General features: G+C 31.7%; 1 protein-coding gene across 1 annotated transcript in view; it reads left to right on the top strand.

The window, feature by feature from the left end:
• The window catches only part of LOC137928710 (putative uncharacterized protein DDB_G0282129), a 62,114-nt gene extending 39,938 nt beyond the window's left edge, over positions 1–22,176 (top strand). The window contains exons 2-6 of the mRNA XM_068771656.1: positions 16,867–17,005; positions 18,423–18,593; positions 18,702–19,788; positions 19,988–20,576; positions 20,658–22,176. Coding sequence (XP_068627757.1) covers positions 16,960–17,005; positions 18,423–18,593; positions 18,702–19,788; positions 19,988–20,576; positions 20,658–21,839 — 3,075 coding nt within the window. The 5' untranslated portion in view covers positions 16,867–16,959 and the 3' untranslated portion in view covers positions 21,840–22,176. The remainder of the gene's footprint in view (positions 1–16,866; positions 17,006–18,422; positions 18,594–18,701; positions 19,789–19,987; positions 20,577–20,657) is intronic.
• Positions 22,177–23,723: the final 1,547 nt, after the last annotated feature.

The raw sequence follows: 23,723 nt of genomic DNA, 5'->3' as shown, positions 1-23,723 counted from the left end.
TGCGCTTCTATCCTATACAAGTCTTACGTTATCTACGCTGCCATGTTGGTTATACGTATTTTTCTCGACTCAGTTTCGAATGTGAAAACAAACCGCATTAAACATATTCTTACGCAATCTTTACCGCGATATGACAATTTATAACTTCTTTACTATGTTTGCCTCTACCGGTGAAAGGTGACAAGTGTCTAAATAAATATAATATATGAAACCATTAAAACCCGCTATTCTTACATGATTACTTAGTTAATTAATTTTCCAATCAATGCTCGTTTTGTTGGCAATTTTTATATATTACAATTTCTGTTACATTTACAGTTACTTTTATAGCAGTATAAAACATTGCCAGCAATAACAAAAACAGTTTAAATTATATGATGTAATATTTATTTGTAATTTACGTTTGCATTAACAAATAGCAAAGCTATAAAGTGATAAGACATGCAGAAAAGTTAGTTATAGACGTAAACACTTTAACGGGGTTAATATGCTCCTCATTTGTTAGCAAAAAGATTTGTATTCATTGATTAAAAATTGGATTGCAAGAGACCAATAACTTCTGACAGTACAATAACAGTAGAAACGGACAGTAGATAATAATTGATTTTATTAAGTAGCAATAATAGCTATATATATATAGCTATAATATATGTTTAGCTATAAATAGCTCTTCTTGCTGTATTATCATTACGTTATTTATTATTTCTAGATAAGATGTACCATACATTAAAGGACAATAAATAAACTATACATTTATCTATTTTAAGCTTTTACGCCTAGAACTAATGACACCTTTTATATAGAAAAATAATCCTACTCGCACGGATTACATCAATGACATGTTGATGTTAGTCAATCCTCTTAACCTAAATAAAAAATCAAATAAGTTATGTAACGGCAGTGTATTAATACTATTGATACGTCGCAAAATAACAATGAAATTTGTTATTCATATAACACAAAGGATAACGCAACGGAAAACGAATTTACTTTTATATCTCTTTTGAATTAATACATTGGATTTGTAAGCAGGATTGTAGGCGTCCCCCTCTATCTACCTCCATAATAAATTTTGTGACAAACAATATTCTCTTTTCCTTTGTCTGGCTGCGGTTTGGCGACGATCGACTCATGGCCACGTTCTGCAGACCTTTGCCAAGGGAAGCGCTTTCATCACAAACAAACAAGGATATAAACATTCTCCTGCTGTTATTTTCATTCATTTTCTTTCCATCCCTACTGTTATATTCATTTCATTATTAATTATCTTAGTAATTACTCATTACTTACGTTACTCTTGCAACAAAATCATGCTGTTGTCTGCGATAATAATAACACTATTTCAGATTTATGAGAACAATGATAACAAACACAAAAATGTAACACAAACTACCATAGAATCTTTTAATACAATATTCTATAATTTTTATTATAAGAAGAAAAACATAACGGAAATTAAGAGTAAAGTATTGAAATAGTGTAGCATAGTATTAAAATTAATAGTTAAACTTCATAGCTCTTTTCTTTGGATAAAAAAATATTAAAGAACGCTAATATAGCGTATAACGTTTAGTTTTTTTTATTTGCTTATACTTCTTTGTCCCTGTATTTTTATTAGTAACATAAGTAATAGATAGGCGTAATTGTAGGGATTGCCATTACCAGTGATATTATTACTAACCTAATAAGATGTACCGTTTATGTCTCGATGCAGCAACTCCAGTAGCATCAGCAATAGATACACGGTACTTTTTTTGTAGGGACACATGTGATTAAGCTCGCCGTGTATCAATAACAAAAGATTAAAAATAGCGGTTTTATGCTTGTCATTTTGAAACGACAATAAGCTAGAGGTTTTTTTTATTTAACTTAGTAAGTGCTCTATGCCTACAATATTTTTTTTTACTAATTACACGACAAGTAAGATTTACCATTAGTAAGAAAGATAATAGATATAGTAATATTACCAGAAACAAACATTTTGTATAAGAACAATCTCATTTGTGTATATCATTAAGAACTAATGCAATATGGTATAGTATAACTTTATATATAAAAGTTAATCCTTATTTCCCTTCATCATGGTCATAACTTAACGAGGAGGATCGGTTTCTTTTTTTTATTTTATTTTTTATTTTCGTAATATAATAGTACAGGCTAATAACTTTTGTACTGGGCTGTACGAAGTCTACAAGAACCTCTAGTAAACTTAAACATATAAATAGCAATTTATTTGTAAAGTAATTGCGGCGCTTTACGATAAATATGAAATACAATTCTACGCACGAGGAATTTTCCATAACGTTAATATAATCCAGCCTTTCAAATTTCACCTGAGCCAATGGAAAGGCTTTCCGGATCTTACGAATAATCTACCGTAAAATATCATTTGAATAAATTTCACGCTCTAACTCGAATAAAAATTCGATTTGAACGTCACCTAATCGATCCCATCCGAGATAGCGCCAAGTATCTTCATATATTACCCTCACGGCCCTGTAATAAATACACAGTTCCACCGAAACAATAATGATAACGCCTTCCACTCCTTTGACACAATTGCTCTCTTTCAAACATTCATTTGATTAGCGTTACAAAAAGTCGTATTTCATTTTAATTTATACATCATATTTAACTTTTTGAATGAAATGAAACGTTTTTTACAAATAGTGTAATTGGAATACCATTGAAATACTCAGAAGGATTAATTCTTTATTCTATGTACATTTTATTTGAAATAGAACATCGCAAAACTAAAATAATTCATTGTAAAAATTTAAATTAAAGTCTAATGCTTCTCGAAATTGTTTACCCAGGAGTAACTTATTTCGCAGACCAATTTCAAAATTTAACTGGTTCCCGTGAAAACTCTGCGGCTACATTTTTATCATACTCCAAAACGCAAACAAAAAAATATGAAAATTAGATCTAACTATGAAATTTTGCGTTAAGACCTGGTCCCAAACACGAATTAATATTTTCCCAAAAAACATGAGAATTTGATACTTTGCAAGTCTCGAAAGGTGGTAGCCCGGCAATAGAATACCGAGACTTGCGATAGTAGTTCGCGGGTTTTATTCCCGAGATACATTCTTATCTAATTCACAGTCTATATTTACATATTTGCTACTGTTTACAAACACGTTTTCAGTGGATGGGCAGCAGCGCGTCCTCTGTGCACCATAATGCAACATAGCGATCGCCAAACTGCCTGCAAAGTGTGGTGATTACGGTATATTATTATCAATCTCCCAAAGATATGTTTAGGGGAGGCCTGTAACTTGCAGTGGACATCTATGAGCTAAAACGACCACCACCAAAATATTACCACGACAACGACGACAAAGTCTTGACACGTACTAAATATGGATAGTGGTAGATTTTTCAAGTAACTAATGCTGAGCTTCTTAAAAATTATTTGCCTGCATTAATAGATAAAGTCAAGTCATTTCATTCTTCAGTATCGAAAACATTTACATTTTCCTGGACTCCCGCTTACGAATTGTGAAGCACCAATTAGCCTCCTAATGGTCCACTTGGACGGCTTTGGGTATCAGGTTTAACTTTCAACTTATAAATAAATTAATGTAAATCTAATTATGCAGACCAAAATACCCTAAACTTATTAGTTGAACAGCGCATCTCTGGCTATTTTTAAAGAATCGATATCGACATAACGGTCTGAGATTTCGTAAGTAGAGCTAGCTAATTGCTTGCACCATAGAAGACATAGTCGTGACATTTATTTTTAAAAAGAAAACATTGAACTCGGTTCTTTAATTAAAAATAAGATAACCAAGTTCTGTTAAAGAAAATCTGATTAAATTATTTAATAATTTACGTATTTACAATTTAAATATTGCAACATGATATTAAAATATACTGGTGAAAATTACTTAATGCCTGATAAACTTGAATAGAGATGGATAAGTGTGTGCGACAATTTAGCCGCCGAATTGTTGAGCTTCTGGAGTGAAAAACACGTTCCGCCCACAAGTTCAACGGAAGACCTTATTAAGATCATTAGTAGACGTTAGATGTAAGTCACTTCCAACCAGTTGTAGTGGAAATATTTGTGTATCTATCTGATGTCCAGCTGTAAACGACCAACGGCTAAATTTATTAATATTAATGCACAGAAAAGTAGTCGGACAAACGCTGAATGCAGTTTGCGTCCAGCCAGGCCTATTTCAAATGAATGGGTGAGGTCTATGTTCAGCTGTGGACGACCCTCGGATGAAATGATGATGTTCATGATAAAAAAAATTAACAGAGCTTTAAATTCTTCTCAATAATTTTTGGATCTTTTTCTAGAGTGTGGAATATTAAAAAGATAAAATTTAAAAATTCCTAAAGACATTTAACTCAGTATTTTGTTCTAATAAATTTTATTTCCGCATACTTAAAATAAGTGCATAGCATCGCAGATCCACCCCTAGTTAAAGTTTATCATTATACGCAAAATTACATGATTTGTGGATATGTTTAGGTTAACAAGTATTTTTGGGACAATTGTTTTGGAGGATTGTTGGAAAACGCTGGATGCAGGATCCAACCGGAAATTCATAAGGGAGGCCTATGTGTAATATCTATATAATATAATCTACAAATGATAATGATCATGAACTGTCAAAGGCGTGAAGTTTATTACAAACTGCCAAATATGCAAAGTTTCAATAGTCATCATTTTTTTTATTTTATACCCCTGTCAAAGTGAAAATAGGAACTTTGGTTTCTTTAATAATTTAGTAATTTTCGGTTTTACAATTTTTGTTGGATTTTCTCCTCTGTCATCCTTCAAATTTTAACCCAAACTTTTATTTGCGAACCTTCTTCACATCACCTCGCATCTTTCACCACAATTCTTATGTTTACGTTTACTTACGTTTTATGTATTTTTATTGTATTAATTATTACTGTCTTAAAGTAGTACATGAATATATGGCGGTTATCGCTATCTCTCTACAGGGAGTAGCCGCTATGCTGCGGCTCTCTATCCTTCTTCTAAATACGGGATGGCGAACGATTAAGTGCAACACGGTCTGATCCACCGCTGGGTCGCAGATACAAGAGGGACTCTCCTTAAGTTTAAGCCTGTGTAAATACTCCGAGAATACCCTTGCCCCGTACCCCCAGCACTAATGTTATTATTTTTTATTGTCTCTAAAATATTAATGTTTATAAATATTCCTTCATGTTTATAATGAAATGGTTTCTCTTTAAATAATGAAACTGGGCGTTACTTATATTAAGCATTTGCGTTGGGCTATTGTTCTTATCGCGGCAAACTGACGGCGCGCCCTCTCGTGCCTAAAGCCAATGACTCATTGCCGATAGGAATGCCTTATGGGCCCGCCTTACAAAATTACCAGGGAGCAGCGTTCAAATCTAAACCTGCTAAGGAAGTTAGAATTGTAGATCGATTAGCAAAGGCCATTACGTTCCGGAGGTTTGATTAAAATGGATCTATGAGGCCGGAAATTTAAAGTAGGTATTTATTTTGATTTTCCGGTATTATAGATATCAAGATTTAAATTGTATGCATTGAAATATATTTATTTTTATGAGGCTAAAAAAAGTCAAATTCTACGACGAAGCTCGAGGAATTGCTTTTTAAAGAATATGATGGCAGATAAAGCCGTTCGGGTTCAGGTTCTGTTCCTCACTAGGTGGACCGAGGACATAGTAAAGGTCGCGAGACGTCGCTAGATGCGGGCAGCGTAGGATAGTCATTGTGAGTCTTCCGAGAAGGACTATACCTTCCAGTGGACGTCTATCGGCTGATATTATGACGATGAATAAGGCAAACAACTAATAATTCATTAAACAAATATAGTCATAAATACAGAGCATTATCATAATATATTTTGTAAATAAAAAACTTGACTAGTTCTGATAAATAGCACAAAAAATTCGGGGCGTTTTTATTGTTTTATTTTAAATACTATTATTGTATATACTATTAATTAAATAATTATGTAGCTGAAAGTAATTATCAGACAAAATATATATAAAATTAACAGACTTTCTGTGTTATGAAAGCTTATCCACGTTTTGTTACCAAGAGAATGTCAAACATAGATCAAGTGGCCAAGATATTATATTGTTCAATATAATTTTTTTCAGAGATGGCAAGAGAATCTCCGATTTATAACTCCATATTAATACAATTTGATTTGCCATTGATTTCAGATTAACGGACGATCAACAAATAATTCTGATTTCTTTAGGAGCTTTTCCTAGATTAACGAGTTTTTAGAAATACGATTAAAATTTGGCTGATTAATAGTTAAACATACATTTTTTCTATTCTACTTTTTCGGGTATATTAAATAATTAAAAAATATTTCATCTGATATAGGTACAAGTTACCAATTATTTGTTATTATTAACAGCAATTCAAAAGTTTGAGACTAACATGTTTAATCAAAAGTTTATTAGTGTTTACTTGATTTTTCTGAAATACATGTTTAAACAATTTAAATCGAGTTTACAAGAACTGTTCATTCACCTTTCAGAAAATGGCCATTTAAGTCAACAAACATTCAACTTACAGCCTAAAAACTCAATATAGAGCAATGTCACTGTTGAGTGTCCTATTTACTCTAATAATCCTAATCGCAAAACCGATAGAATTCACGTTTAAAGATGAAATAAACGAAAGTAATCCGCGACGGATTTCAACAAGCCTATTTAAAATTCTACGAACCGAAGTTGGAGCGGTGACGAACGCCTCTGAATCCAAATTGGGTGTCACGCAATATGTTTCAGTGAACTGACTCGTCATCACGCGCTACCGAATAATAGTCGCAGTCAGTAATTACCGAGCACCAATTAACGTAATGCTTCTCGCGTTTCACCTATTAATTTAATGCTCGTGTAGCTCATTTAATCCTGACTTGAGCGAGAAATAAATCTTTTAATTTAAAAGTCAAAGAGTATTTCTTTTTAATTACGAATAATTGTGATTTAATTATTTGCCCTACAAATACATAATAACATACATATCCGTTAATTATTATAAATATATTTACATATCCGCATCGTATCAAAAAGTATTGCTTCTATTAGTAACTCGATCTAAGATTTTTTCGATCTATCATTAATTTCGATGTCATCCTGTCGTGTATTTTACAATTATTTTCAATTTTTATGTACTTTTGGATAGTTCCGAAGCACTACCTACTCCTCAATATCAGCTGTATTGGCATACGAGACAATTTTAAAATATTATAAGGGTTCCTCTATTATAACCGTTGAAATATCTGTATGGAATATGAAATAGAATCATAATGTGTAAATCTTCACAAGTAATTTAGGCTCCTTTAGAACTAATAAAAACTGTTTATTACGACTGTCTAAAACGACCTCTGTCCGATTACGCCAGTTGTTCGTACTATCAGGACACATCCATCCAAAATCCACTCTTACTGTTAAAAATATAGAGGAAAGAAAAATAAAAAAAAAAATAAGACCGAATATTCACCATATTTTTTTAAGTTTTAACTATAAATATTAGTAATCAATAATTAGTTATACTCATATCAATGGTATAAAAGCCTTGGCTTTTGTATTCGTAAAGTATAGTGTTAACGCTGGTTACCTTGAAACATTACTTTATACATCTAATTAGTAATTTCATAGTCGTGCAAAAAAGACAGTGATGACTGCTCCAAGCGTCAGTGCAAATTTTATGCATCTGACATTGTAGTCAGATCACGTCAAAGTAGTAAAATAATAAAACTCTATCCTTTACGTCAACGTTTTGAATAAAATGCAAAACGTGTCTGGGATGCAGCCAAAACGGCTCTGGTCGCCCCGGGCGCGAAAGGTTCTTTTCCCTTCCTTATTTTTCATTTAGTCAAACCCATAAAACATTTTTAATGATAAACAAATAAACTCTTTTGAAAATGATTACACTGTTTTCAAATTTAAAATACTAAACAATCACTAAATATTATCTAGTAGTGTTAAGTAATTAAACACTTTCTTATCTAATTCTTTTAGTAACTTAAAACGAAAATAAAATATAAACTTCAAGCTCATTGGATCTTACCTTTGGTAGTTTTTCTTATTTCTATCTTAGTTAGTATTAAGTCCGATATAAGCATTTTTTTTTTGCATTTTAGACTTACTACTACGCCGTCATCCGCACAAAAATTTTACAACTTTTTTTCTTTCAAAAGCGTTTAAGGACTCCTACACGAGGTTTCGTATTTTATCTTTTTAAAATCCGAGACATTGAGCAGAACGTGTATCACGAGAATAACATTCTGCTTGTCACGTAATGTAATAAAATAACGATGATAGTTCTCTATTGAAAATAACCTTACCACGAGCAAGCCTTGACAGAGCAAGTCCCGCAAAGCTTGTTTATTTAACATAATATTGTGCGCGGACTACGATTCCACTCGTTTCTTAGCTTTTTATTGAATCGAAACCAACAAAATAACACTATGTGCCAATAGCCTGATTTATTATATATATAAGTACATTACTCGTGATTTTAAATAATTATGTAAAGATAAGTTGTTCTACGACACTTAACACGAGGCAGTAATCTCTTTTTTTTAAGCTGAAAAAAAAATTGTTACGACATTTGTTTCCTGTAGAAAACATTAGTAAAGAATAATAAAAATACAATATTTGCTTACGAAACCCAACTGCCCAAAGTATTTAAATGAATGTGTTGTGGCGGAACCTTTTACATCCAAACTTAGAAAATAAATTTGACTACGGACAGCGAGTTGTTTGTCCGCTAGTAGGTAAAACTGTCAACATAAATTATAGAGTAAGGGTAAAGGGTACATTGAGATAAATAACTCAATATTATTAAAAAAAACAGTACTCTTTTACTTTTCTATGGAAATTTTGTATTAATACGCGAATATTTCAGTGTGTGTAAAGAATAAATAGTTACAATAAAATTTCATAGAAAATTCTTTAATGTAAATTAAATAAAAAACTTAAGATTATTAATTAACCAGTGGATAAAGCTCAGCGGACTAGCAAATTTAAGAGGCAATAGGTAGTCTACTTCTAGAGTAATAACACAAAACACACCACAGGATGGATAGACGGTCTTGTTAAGGTTGTCAAAAGGCACTGGATGTAAATAACATCCAATCAGCCCTATGGGAAACCTATGAGGTAGGCATAGGTCCTGCCGCCTGGCTATCTCACTTCTGAAATGATGATAATGAATTAATAAAAATGTTTTTAGCTCTTTTTTTAAACACATTTTCACAAAATAAATCATATTAATAAAATCTTACAATTAATCATAACAAACACAGATATGCAACATTACCCTATGTATCTTTATTCATTTCTCATCCCTGTTAGATAAGGAAGGAAAAATACATATACAAAGGATATACTTACCAAAGATGATGGATCTTTATTGGAAATAATGTATTCCGTAATACATTAAACATAATTTCTTTCATATCCCTAAAAGATGCCTAATAATAAGATTGAAGACTTCTCCATAAATAGAGTAAAGAAATGATGTATTGTCGCACATCCGCACATTTCCAAAGCGAGGATTAAAGCTTTTATAAGACGTCTGAAAATCTGTAAAGAGGCTTACGCCGACGCTATTCAATAGAATCTCATACAACATTCTTGGAAATCCTGCTTTACGTCCCTGTAATATCATAAGAATACGTAAAATGTTGCCGTCATTATTTACTCACCTGCTGTTGTATCATACTATACATTAGCTCTAAACTTAAACCCAAAACATTTTTAATAAAAGTGTTTAACTAGACATATTGTCTTGTATTAACAGTAAAGATAAATTGAAGAACTCATGAAATGGCCTAAGATGAATAATAATTAAATTGACAAACATGAACAGCCTTGATATACTTCTTATTTGAATAGATATTTAGTCTTTGGTCTTAAAATACTTTTAGTGACGAAAAATTATTTTATGTAGAAAAAGTACACCAAGAGCACTGAATACGGGTATTATAATCATTATTTGCTCAGCATTAAAAAATATTAAATTAATTGTTAAATTTGATACACTTGTTTATTGAAGGTGTGTTTTTCATTATGAGTTAAAAATGTTTTTTTTTCAAATATTACGAAAAAAAATTCACATATTCGTTTACTACATAAAATTTAAAATCACAACTGTTAAAACAGTAAAACATAAATATAATGTTCTTTTTTGTTGTAATTATACAAATTATTATGTAAATGGAATATAATATTAAATAGAATATTCCCCCGTTTGAATAAAGTAGCGACCCGGAATAGACACGTAGGGTAGCGCACCTCGTATAAAGGCACGCCTCATTAAATTTTGTTCGAACAGAGGGCGGACTTGCTAACGCATACTTGCTTATACGTTCTCATCGTGTACAACTTTGAAGCGATGATATAATTTGAAATCTGTTTACATGCTCTGTCTATCCTTCCATCTACTTAAATGTTCTCTTGAAACCAGTAATTGAATTATTATTTAAGCTGAAGGATGCCATTATTGCGGAGCTCAACCTCTTTCTAGTTATTATTGAATTGGACTCCCCAGGCATTCTCGTGAGGTACACAAATGCTCACTGTAAACGATCCTAAATTAATAATAGTATAAATAAATAAATATTTAATTCGAAAAAGATTTAATCACTCAATATATAATTTTTAAAAATGTGAACTACTACTTGGAATTTCTTCTATTATGATCGTCAGTGTGTGTATTAGTGGGACGCTTCTGTATTTTTTATAATACTACGCAGTCCCAGTGAGGATTCGTGTCATATGTATAATTTATCTTTTTCAATTTTGGTCCTCAAACATAACAGTTTCTTCAATTTGTTTTTCTCACAGGCAGGGAATTAAACCAACCTTAAACAAATAAAAACTATCCTAAGTAAAGGTCCTCAACCTCTTGACAAATGATCGCGAGATATATATTGATAATTAACATTGTTTCACAAACATAGTGTTTATTTTAATTCTTTTTCATATGCAATGTTCACTTTTACAATGTTATTAGTCCTACTTTCTGAAGGGTAAATAAATAAAGTCTATGCTTTTTCAACCGAAGAACTGGCGACATACATATGACGGCATACAGACGATATACAAAGTCCCATTGAAAATTGGAATCTTTTTCTATAAATTCCTAGTACATAATATTAAAAAAAAGATGAATGAAATCGGTAAAATCGTTCAAGAGTTATAGCGTGACTACGAAAAAATGATTTTTTTTATAAAATATCAATATATAGATTAATTTTTAATAAATAAAGAATTCATAGTGAACTAAAAACGTGTTTAGTAAACTACATTCGTAACATTTAAAAGGCAATAATAATTAAACTTTTTATTGAAAATATGTACTTGCACTTACTTTTTCAAGTACAAGCATTTTTTTCAAAAATTCTTTCATTCGCTGATATTTCTCTATTTAAGTTTAAAATCGTACAACAACCACTAAAACGAACAAACGGTGGATAAAACGCTTAGACGCACTTCAAAAACAATCAGGACATGCATCTTTTCAGCTCCCCTTGTTGCTTTCAATCCTTCGTAGTACTTCATCTCCGCGTTCGCAGTGACTGAATGGACCTTATACCGTGGGCGGCCGCAGACACCGCTCTATCACCGAGCCCATTTCCTAAGCAAACATCCACAAGTGTGCCTCCATTTAGACACATGTTCCACTCAGCGGTGGAAAAACTATGGAAACCATACGCCCGTTGCTTTTTAACGGAGCATACACATGATTTTAGTTATAACAAAATTAATTTGTTACTTCTATAATCTATGTCTACTTAAATCTGTTTTTACTATCACTACTTATACTATTTTCACAAGGCTTTTCAGATATGAAACTTATTTGTGGTGGAAAATAAAAAGTTTAGTTTTTATTTTTTCTCAAAAAACATGCACACATGTAATATTTTTAAGTTAATACAGTATCAGTAACATCTTAATATCCGATTAAATCATTCCACAAGCAAACAAAAATATGAGTGCATGAAATGAATTACCCATTTTAAATATTAATATATTTTTCAAGCGTCTCAAGTATCAGAGTCGTAATGATTAAAAATAGATCCTTAGATTTTACTAACAATTGTTCGAATTTTGACCTGAAGCAGCATTTCTGCTACAAACGAGACTTTAGAAGCGTACTGTAATTGGGTACCTTTCTAGATAGAACAGTACGGTTCTTGTAACTGAAGAACAAAAAAAAATTTTAGATATAGAATATTTTATCTTCATTTTTCGGATTTCTCGTCCTGGTAAATATGATATTTATAAAGAAGATCATATTTTATTATCTTCGAAATATGTGTTCTTTCTGGCGGCTTAAAATCAATAGGAAAATAGTAGGAAACCGTTCTTAACGTTTATTGTAGTATATTCAAAAAAAAACATTTCATTGTATACAAAAGAGTTTTCACAACTACTTATTACTAAAAAACATAACTTTTACCTTGACTTGTAATGGAAAAACAAAAAGCTGTAAAGCGTATTTACTGCACACAATTTCGGTAGTTATCCTTTCGTCGTTTTTGTCATCGTTTCAGCCCATAGATATCCACTGCAAGGCATATGCCTTCCCTAAAGATATCGATGAAGGGAATATCGTAAATGTCAGACAGCAGGCGGTTTGGCGATCGCAGTGTTGTATTTGGATACGCAGAGGACGCTGCTGCCCATCCTCTGGAAACATAATGCAAAAAGTATGAATTACATAAGATTGTATCCTAGGGATCGAATCCGCAACTTACAATCGCGTCTCAATTTTTTACCGCCGGACTTTCTTAAATTTTTTGAATTTGTAATTAAAATTATCCGAGGACTTTACAATTTGCGTAAAATGGTGGGAGTGAATACAGTAAAGAAATTAATAATCTTTAACAGTAACTATAATAATAATAAATAGTATAAAAATTTAATTCACCTAAAAAAACTTTAAAATTTGATGACAACAAAATGGTAACCCTACCCAGGAAAACGTTTAGGTACTCTGAGTAAAATCCTTTCTCTTTGCTTTGATGAAGTTTTACTACATTTCTGGTTCATTTTAAACGTTTACATATTTATGTGACCAGGTCTTTGATGTAAATAAAAATTTCTTACAGTGGGTACTTACGAATATTATAAAAATAAATAATCATGTTTTTTATTGTAGAAACCATAAACAACAACTCTGCGCTTTACGTCCAACACTAATTACAAAATTATGTGCTAAATACTACAAGATCGTAAAATAGTAAGATATATAAGTATATAATAAGATAATTAATTCACAAAGTGTGCAAACACTATATACATATATATATATATATATATATATATATATATATATATATGTATATATATATATATATATATTTATATATATGAGTGTGTGTATGTGTAAATGTAATGGAATAGATATTTACGTGACGATGATTTTCAAATATTATTATTGTGTTTAATTGTTTGTACAAGTCTGATTTTTAATATGCAATAAAATGTTGACTTTCGAGTTCATTCTGTTTTTTACCTTCACCATACTCTATTTTTTTCTTAAAAAAATATTTAAATCATCATGATTAAGAAGAATTATGATTGGAGACTACACAGAAGATTTGAAATTTAAAATATCTTGCCACTAAATATTAATTATTTATTAGTGTTGATGTACGTCAAGAAAGTAAAGAGGTATGCACACATGTGTACGTCAATGCGCTTATTCGCCGGCCGCCTCCAATCGGAACTTACTAAGCATTCAAACGCTTTCAATACCCTTCGCAATGTTAGACTGACTGCACTGGGCACAATAGATGCCAATTTACACGAGAATTTGGTTTGGATGCCTCTACGCTTAGTCACATACGTACAGTTAAATCACACGTCGATAGACAGGGACCAATTTCTTATTTATCCCTGCTATATTACATTTATCCTTTACAATTCCTCTCATTGTGGGTAAAAGATGTTTCCCATTAATAAAAATAATGTGCTGCTACGTATATATACATATCGTAAAAATCAGACGTTAAAATCGGACTATCAGCAATAATGATGTATGCAAAATCGGTATTTTTTCTTGTTTACTAACAATATAATATTTTAAACAAGTTCTAACTTGAAACTTTGAACTAGCCGGCCCTAGTAGAAGCAATTTTAGATATCACACTAATAGGAGCTTTTATTTTAATAACCGGTAGTCTAAAGTTTATAAGGTTTTATTTGGATTCATCATCGTTTCAGCCTTACATTCAATTTCAGCCTTAGATTCTTCACTGCTTGATACAGGTGTCCCACATAGATTTCTTTGCACGATCTTATGAATGTCGTATGACCACCTTATGGATGCACGTTCTACGCTGCCCTTGTCGGTCCGTGATCTCCTCTCCATAATCATAAGGCATCAGCAGCATATTTTTATTAAGATTGCTCCAACTTTTTTTTATTACATACGTATTACAAAACATGAAATTGTCATAATCTAGCTTCATTGCAATAAATATTATATATGTAATATCTAAGCTGTAGTGATGATAGTAATGACAAATTTAACGGTTTACAAGCGTTGAAAGTAAAATTATATTACACATATATTATGATAGCTATTACAGTTGAAAGTTATATATTACTTGAATTACATATTTCCTATTGCAACTGCATTGTGCCAGATAAACTGAACGCGTTCAATTAAGTCGCTCGCAATCATCGATAATGGATTCGGTTTCAGCATCGGAATACAATGTAATTTTCCAGATAATCTTTTTAATTCGTAGTCTTCTCGATGCAATACACCTAAATACCTCGTCTAACCTACACGACCTTAATATTAGTGCTTTAAATGCCACAGAGCTACGAACCAATGAAATCGTGAATAACCAAGCCCCAATCTTTCTGTTTACCGTAAATTAAACCGTAGTACACAGTTCAAAGTAATTGTTACATGAACAGATCAAATCGTTTGAAAAAGGAACGCGCTTCGCAGAGTAAGTTGTAACAAAAGTAAGCAATCCCGGGAGATCTTACTCCCAGACTTAAACATTTATTATTTCTGTATCAAAATTCTCAGATACTTAACGTTTAAAACAACTTAGTGCTACTCTAACGACACTTAATTAGGTTCATACACAATAACATTTTTTGAGACTTGCGTTGAATTTTTTCTCTTAAAAAATTCATGTCAAAATTATAAAATATATTTTTTTAAAAATATATTTTATAATTTCATCATAATTCACTCTTTTTTGAATTGAAAAAAAGTAATGGAAATAAACTCGAAACAAAATCTTACTAACGTGTTTCTTTTATTTTTTAATGTAAGCTTTTTAAGTTTATTAAACCAACCAGATGTAAATAGTACAGCTAACAAAATATATAGTGGCATACGTATCATGATATACATAGTCTCTAGTCGACAGAAAGGGGTCGCAAAAAAAGTTACATGTGTACAATATTTTCATCATTGTGTTCGTATGTACTCCATTCTGCAAATAAAATTAGGAACTGTTTCCCGCGTAATACCTTTTTTTATCTCTATCAAAATCCTAATATGTATTCATATCGGCTTATTGTGGATTGTGAATAATATAAACTCGAAACAATAGAGCTATAGAACGTTTACGTTTTCGGAATCGGGATATTGAAATTTGGCTCGCTGGTTTATATATTTCATAAATGGATTTTTCTCTCACACAATTTCGATAGATGACCTAGTTAATGTTATCTGCAGATGCGCATGCAGTTCTCTTCTGGTGAGAATTTTTTTAGACATATTTAAAAAGGACCTATATAACCTAATCAGATCACTATTTGAAATCTGCGAGGAAAGCCTGTACGTAGTAGATATCCTGTGGCTAAAGTCATGATGATAATAAAACAATTGACGTAAAAAAATAAAAATTAATGGAGGAAACAATATGATAAAACAAGTACCAGCATAATATTATTATATATGATTAGTAAATAGTAATGAAAATATTTCGAGTATAAAATTCATAGTACAAAATTAACGAAACATTAAATAAAATAATGTTTTTATTATGAACCATTTTAAAAATTAAACTGTTGGTTTCTGATAACACCATACAGATGTTACAATAGATTTACTTTAGTTAATATAACAGAATTAAATAATTATATATAAAGAACAATACACCCGTGACCACAGTAATTACCCAGGCAATGAGCATTCCAATGACATGTTTATTTTAAAAGCTATATTGGTTTTGCGCAATGATTTGGTCTACCGCTGAAATGAGAGGCGGACCGCGTCCAGTCAGCTTTGCATATCCACTGATTGTTTTGTTCCTATGTTGAGAATCATCGCTGATGTGATTTAACATTTGTTTATTTTTAAAATTATCAATTTGGAACATTTGCTTCAATATAATAATTTTAGAAATAAACAAATTTACATCACACTAAACAATTAAATTCAATTAAATTAATTTTGTTTATATTCCTTATTGACATAACCTCACTAGTTCAATTTGTTTTATTATTCCTTTTTGACGTTAAACGCTCTGTTAAATAACTGTGGTAAAACGCACTAGCTTAGTTATGCCTCTTTCACTATTTGTCGCTTTTCAAATTATTAATTCGGTGCATTTGCTTCAATACGATAATTTTAAATGCGTTAAATAATTAAACAAGTATAACTTTTTTAGTGAGGTTATGACAACAAAAAGTATTCATAACATTTATTTATTAAATTGAATTTACTTACAAGAGCCTTTTTAAGTTTTACGGTACAATCAAACCTAACGACAACATACAAGCAATAAATCCTCATACTAATTAAACTAATATATCAGAACCAATGCTAGGAAAAAAGGTCATCTTTATAATAATTTTGAAAAATTAATTAACGCTCGTTAATTGTTTCAGGACCAGAAAAATACTGCGAACAATTTAAGATGAGATCATATCAAGAACTCTTCGTATCATTTTGATAACTAAAAGAATTACGATTATTTTACAATGGAGCCCAGGTTTTTCGCCCTATTGGCAGTATCTGCCTGTTTAAGTAAGTATACACAAGTAAATAGAATTATTAAAAAAAATCACTTAGTTAACGGAAAGACAATAAGCAAATACGTAGAAAAAACTAAATAGACTACAATAATTCACATCTGTGTGTAAATTTATGTATATTGCACATCAAAACATAACATTATAATGGATTAAAAATATTTGTGTATACATTCAGAATTCATCATTTAAAAGCCTTTTTAGTACTGTCAAAACACCGGTGTATTACATATATAATAACATTTCTTTTTTTTAAATTGTAGTTTTTAAATATTTAAAACAACGTAGCATACATACTTTGGTTAAATACCTATTTTATTTACATTTACATTACATCTTGAATAAAAAACCTAATGTACAAAGAAAACATTATCGTATTTGTGGATTAATGAAATTGTCGAAAAGAAAACAATCTAAAACACCTGGACTGTTAAGCTGGATATCGTAGGTGGGCTATAGCAGTCCTCTTAACGGTTAATGATGCGAAAATAAAAGCGCCCGTTACGGTTTGCCTACGTACTTTCAAAAACATTAAATAGATACGATTATAGCAAATGCAGCAATTGAAATATATATAATTATGTAATAGACTTTTGTGATTTCAATTTAGACAGTATTAATCTTTGTGTGTAATGCGTGTGTTAAATATATATTTTAATCATTTAAACAAAATCCAGCTGTCCATAAAGTGTTCTTTTTATAAAAATCCACAAGGGTAATCTTATAAAACTTTTCTATTAAAATACCATAAAGAAGCGATACTGCATGATGGTGACCGTTGTAAATGAAATCGACCACCTATAATAATGCCTTGCCGCAAAAAATTTTTAATACAAAATTCCGCGTAAGACACGTCAACAATTACTACAACCTTAAAACTTTTGATTATATTTAGTTTTAATCCAATAATTACTATACGTTACTTTAACATTTGTCTGTTCATGTTACTTTTGAGGCATTTATTATGCGAACAGTAAGTAGAATTGTCATTCAAATTTGATTTCACTCTTAGATGACCATAAGTATAAGGATTCTTCCAGTAATAATGTTTTGTATACATCAATCAAATATTTTCGAACACTAAATTTTTCAATTGCAAAAACTTGTCAAAACAGTTTAATACTGAAACAGGCAAAATAAAGGCATTCACGCAACATTAGTTTCGCTATACAAATATCTTGCCGATGACATTGTTTGGAAGCACCCTCTTTTTGTACTATGTGAAGATTGTATTACAGACCATTTACCGATCAATGACACTGAAATAACACAATCGACGAATGGAATTTTTACGTTTTGTTATCGAACTTTTTCATATGTATTGAACTATTCCGCATTCGAGTTGTTTTATTCTAATCATAAAACATGTCTTAAGTAAATTTTTACATAATATTTATGTTGTACTTTTACAGGTAATGCAGTTTTCGCAGACAATCCCTTTTATAATGGTGGACAAAATAACGCACCGAGTCAAGCGGCGAGTGGTAACTTTATTACCCAAACGGTTTACGGTTTCCTTGACTTCACTACCACAATAGGCAATACAGTCATGATCTTTTCACCGCACTCAGCTCCTCCACCAGGTCGCATTTTAACATTGATACTTATAAACTTGCCTTATCGTTAAAAGTGTTTATATATATAAGAACGTCCATATGTTGCTTAAACTAATAACTGCATTTTATTTTCAGAACCACCGAAAACTGAAAAACCAGTACAAGAAAATATTATAGATACCAAACCACCGCCAGCAACAGTTACCGATATAAAACCTGAAGCAATAAAACCAAGCAAAGCGTCTGAAAAAGTCAATACTAACAAAGCATCAACTCCTATCCTTGCTAGTTCTATATCCATTATTTCATCTTCGCCAAAAAAAGATTCAAATGTACCAAAATCAGTTATCAAAGAACAAAAACAAATTATAACAAAAGTTGAAGTAGTCGCTGGGCCTTCCAAAATTGTAGAAAGTATCCCGTCAAAACAATCCTCTTCAAAACCAAATAAACCAGCTTCTCAACCTAATAAAAAACCAAAAAATCAACCTGTAAAAAGCGTAACTAACATCGTCAGTAGTAAAGTTGAAGTAAAACAAGCCTCCAAACCCTCAGTAAAAATTAACAGCGTAATAGAAATTAAATCCAGTCAATCAGACGAAGAACCAGCAATCCTCGTGACTAATAATAATATAGGGGAGCCAGAATATGATTTCCTTTCACGCCAGCCATCTGAATTTGTTGAAGAAACATACAAAGTAATAAACTTACGACCCTCAAAATCTCATGTACATAAGCCCAAAAATCTTAAAAATAGAGCACATTCTCCTACCCCGCCACCTGAGGATGAAGACCATCCTCTAGGTCTTGTTACAACACTAGGAGGTACAATTGTTAAAGATGGTGCAACTACTATTCATGAAACAAGTGTAATTGGTACATACATATCCGGAAAATACGCTCAGGTCTTAAACAGTAATTCAAAAGTATTACCACCTTCTGGACAAAAAAAAGTAAAAATTTCTCCGAGCCCAACCCACAGAATCGTAAAAACTGCAGCTCCGACGATTGCCAAATCTCCACGACATCACTTAGAACCGACTCCATCAATTAATAGTGATGAAAGCAGCTTTAGTAAAACAACGCGAAGACAGACCAGTAATGGAAGCTCCTTTAAAAATCGTCAAAGGTCGCAAAACAACGATAACGACAATCACGAAGCACCCAATCAGAACAAGAAATTTAAAAATCGAAGTTCTTCACATTCTCAACGCACTCCAAGGTTCGATTTATTTTATTCCCAACTTCGAAATTTAATGTAAAATATATTCATATCCTTGAAAATGAATAAATTTTTACAACTTAACTTTTATTAAAAATACACCTAAATTCTTACCTAACAACCTAGTATTTAAAAATATGTGCATGCTTATATATTTCTTAGTTACATGAACGTATTTATGTGATATTTTTTATTTCAGTACACGATTTGGTCGACCTGGCAATACTCCTCAACTGGCAACTGTCTCTGTTTTTAGCGAAACACCAGCACCATCTTTCTCCAATAGAAAAAAAAGCAATCGAAATTCCGGTCATAAAACGACCGTAACGCCTTCCAACAACAATGACAGCTCAAGACGTGGATTCAAACCACGTATCCAACCAACGGCAGTTGAACAAGCTACGACGTCTAGCTCTACAAGCATTTACAAATTTAAATTAAACCGTTCACCAGGTACAGGCCGTTGGCAATATAAGACCAGCCCCAAACCTAAGGTCACCATTAGAAAAAATCCGGGTGAAGATGATCAACCTACTACTCCAAACACAAATCCTTTACTCGATGATCTTCAATTTAATGATATATCTCCTCAAGCAAGATCAGATAATGATCTGGAATTATCAAGTTCTCAAAGCGGTCCAGGAACACTTCTTGAGAACGAAACTGAGGATAATTCCATAGAAAAACTCCCTCCAGTGGAAACAATAAAAGTAGAAATTTCTACACCAGCTGATTTTCGAGATGTTTACTACGAAATAGCAACCCTCAAATCACCTTATACTTTTCAGGTACAAAAGTGATTTACAGTCATAACTATTTGTATAGTTTACAATTTTTTGTGCATTATTCAACTCTTTTGATTATTACAGGTTGGACGCGTGAAGAACACTCGTATTATTACAGTCACTACGACAATAGAGAAACGCATTGATCCAACAGTATCTTTGAATGCGCAAAGTTCTCTCAACGAACCGTTGACAGAAAATATATTAGCGACAGCCTCGCCTTATGGAAAGGATCACTATCTTTTAGATTCAAGTATTGCTACATTACCAGCCATCACTTTATCTTCAGATATGGAGACTCCTCCGCTAGAAACAATAACCGAAACATTCAGTACTACACAGAACATGTTGAAGACTCATATATTGCCAGTCGTTAACGACGCTAACTTAACTAGCAGTTTAACTTTTGTACAAACGTATCAAGTTACTAGGTTAGTCACTGCAACAAAAACGCTGCCGCCTATGGACTTCTTCCAATTTATTCCTAGTAAAACATTAAAAGAATTTAATAGTCGCCTTGATGAAGCTGGGTCGGAGTTACATTTAGAACTCGACTTTGGCGACAGCAATGAAGATGAAGAAGGAGTTCATCGTAGAGTGTTCCCTGCTGACTTAGATCTGGCCAATATTGGATCAGATTTTGATTTAACAGATGTTGACAAACAACGAGCATCTGATAATCATCTGCGACTAAAGAAAGCTCACGGGCAAAATAAAGGTAATCAAGTGACAGAATCGCCAAGTCCTGCAGCTGCTTTGACGCCGGAACAAGCGCAACAGCTTGCTCTCTTACGATTACTTAACCCAGCCGCAGCTGCTCAAATTCCCAATGTTATTACTACATCTAAACCTATTCTCAAATACGAGACTATTTACGAATCTCACGTCATCCCATTATTTAATGGCAAAAGTACCATTTTAAGCACTATTTCTAGACCCGTCGCTACTGTTACACAAACGGAATACGAAATCGGAACAAGCAGTCTACCTGCCCTTCCCATTCAACCGATCAACCCACTATTCCCGCAACAACAATTCTCACTTACCTCCACACCAGTTGTTATGAACACGGAAGTTATTGCAACTGATAGTCAAATATTGAAATTAACTTTCGGCGCTAAGACAGTTTATACGACCCTGTTTACAACCAAAGTTGTGCCGACGGTATTGACGACTTACGTAACCTCTTCCATACCCGTACAACCAAGTGCCGGTTTCCCTGGATATTTCCCGGCACCATTCGCGCCATTCCCTTACGTCGGATAGAATCGCTTCAAAAACTTCTCCTCTGTAAATTATGTACACTGAACACTGTTTTATTGTGGAAGTGATAGTGTGTTTTTATTTGAGACAGTGTAAGTCTAGAGTGTGCCTAGAATTGCGTGAAAGTGAAATGTGAACTTTACAAAAATATTAGTGAATCAAAAGTAAACTTTATCAGTTACATTTCCTCATTCGCTAATTAGTGCGGTTTAAGCAATTTAATTATTTCAAACTATGTCATCTTTATAAATGTTAAATATCAATCTTCTGTCTTCTTAGGTTATAATTTGTAAATATCTCTATTTATATTTTTTTGTATTTTTGTACATATATGTTTAGAAAGAAAATACCATAGCTAAATTTTAAGATATTTTAACTGTAGATAAATTCTTACTTTCAACCTTCTCTTTTATGTATCATACTTAAATGGGTTATTGTAAAATAAATATAATTTTCATAAACGCTTGTTTTACTGTCACGGCCTCAACAAACCTATATTTATTTATTTATTTTATTATTAACATAACAGCTAAACTTAAGACACGTTTACATAAGTTTCGTATTACATGAAAAAAGTAAAATAATTACAGTAAGGCTCTCTAAATATTAACAAAATAAGACAAGAACAATTTGTGTTAAATTAATTACAGACCATGTGATCTTACAGAAAAAACATCTACGAAAAATGTTTAAGCATGCTGTCCGTAAAAGCTCTTGGGTATCTAACTCGGGTATTTCAGCCATAAATTGATTGTAAGTTTTAATTTAAATTCAGGCAATCGGTTAGTATAGTTTGAGGTTAGTTCTATGCTGTGTGATATTAAAAAATTAAATGAATCAATAAAATAAATTTCCATTGTATAAGCAAAAATACAGATACAGCTAGTATCTTCATAGATAAGTCTCCATTCACCAGGTAACAAATTTTACAGAACGCAGATTTATTGAAAAGAGGTCATGACTGTTTGTTATATAATGCCAAAGCTTCACCTTTCCATATGGTCTTCACGTTTATTGATAAATAATCAATTATTTTAAATATTAATGTTCTGTTTACAATATCATTCATGTATACATACATCCAACCAATTGTAATTAAGTACAATGTCTTAAATTAAAAAAGAAAGAATGTTTTATATAGACGAGAGGTTTATTTCCCATGATAACTTAATTAAAGCCGTTTCCTGGTAAACAGGGACGTTGAAAGAAACAAAGAGGGGCCCAAGTTATGAAACTAAGATTAATGGAAGCTGTTTTGTAAACTTAATAAGTAATTTTAATCTAAGTAATTCTTTTTTGTCGAATTCACTCTGAAAAAAATTCACTCTGAATGTAAGTTGACAAAAAAAAATATTTATACCGGTTTAAATATGTTTATAATAGTTTTTTTTTAGAAAACTTTTTATTTTATTGTTTAAGTGAAAACATGTCAATATGTCTTAATGTAATATATGTATTATTATTATACATTTTTTATAGATGGCTGATTGGATATTAAAAAAGGTGTTGTAATTTTCCCAAACTTTTTGAAAACACACATTTTGCACCGGCAATATATTTTGCAAGATGCTGAATGCAGGCAGTTTTCAACCGGTGTTGATATTGTAAATATCTAAAGGCCTGCATTGGATATCCTACGGCTCATATCTTCATCATTTCCATGCATTGCCTTGCGTTTCTAATATATTTAAGGAGTTCGGAGTTCACAATAGGGCTAAAAATTAACCATTTTTTAAAAATAAGTAATGAAATTGTAGATTTTCTAAATAAATATTATCTGAAAAATAACAACTACTCTTAGCAATTAACAATTGCCCTACAAAGCAAATTAATTAAACGAAATAACTATTTTGGGATTTTCCCAAATATTTAAAATTGTTTTTAAGA

The sequence above is a fragment of the Battus philenor genome, unplaced genomic scaffold (genome assembly GCF_028537555.1).
Source record: "Battus philenor isolate CCGP_79_NKW_IND1 unplaced genomic scaffold, ilBatPhil1.0.hap1 SCAF_4, whole genome shotgun sequence".
NCBI lineage: Eukaryota > Metazoa > Arthropoda > Insecta > Lepidoptera > Papilionidae > Battus > Battus philenor.
This window is presented reverse-complemented; position numbering and strand designations above follow the sequence as displayed.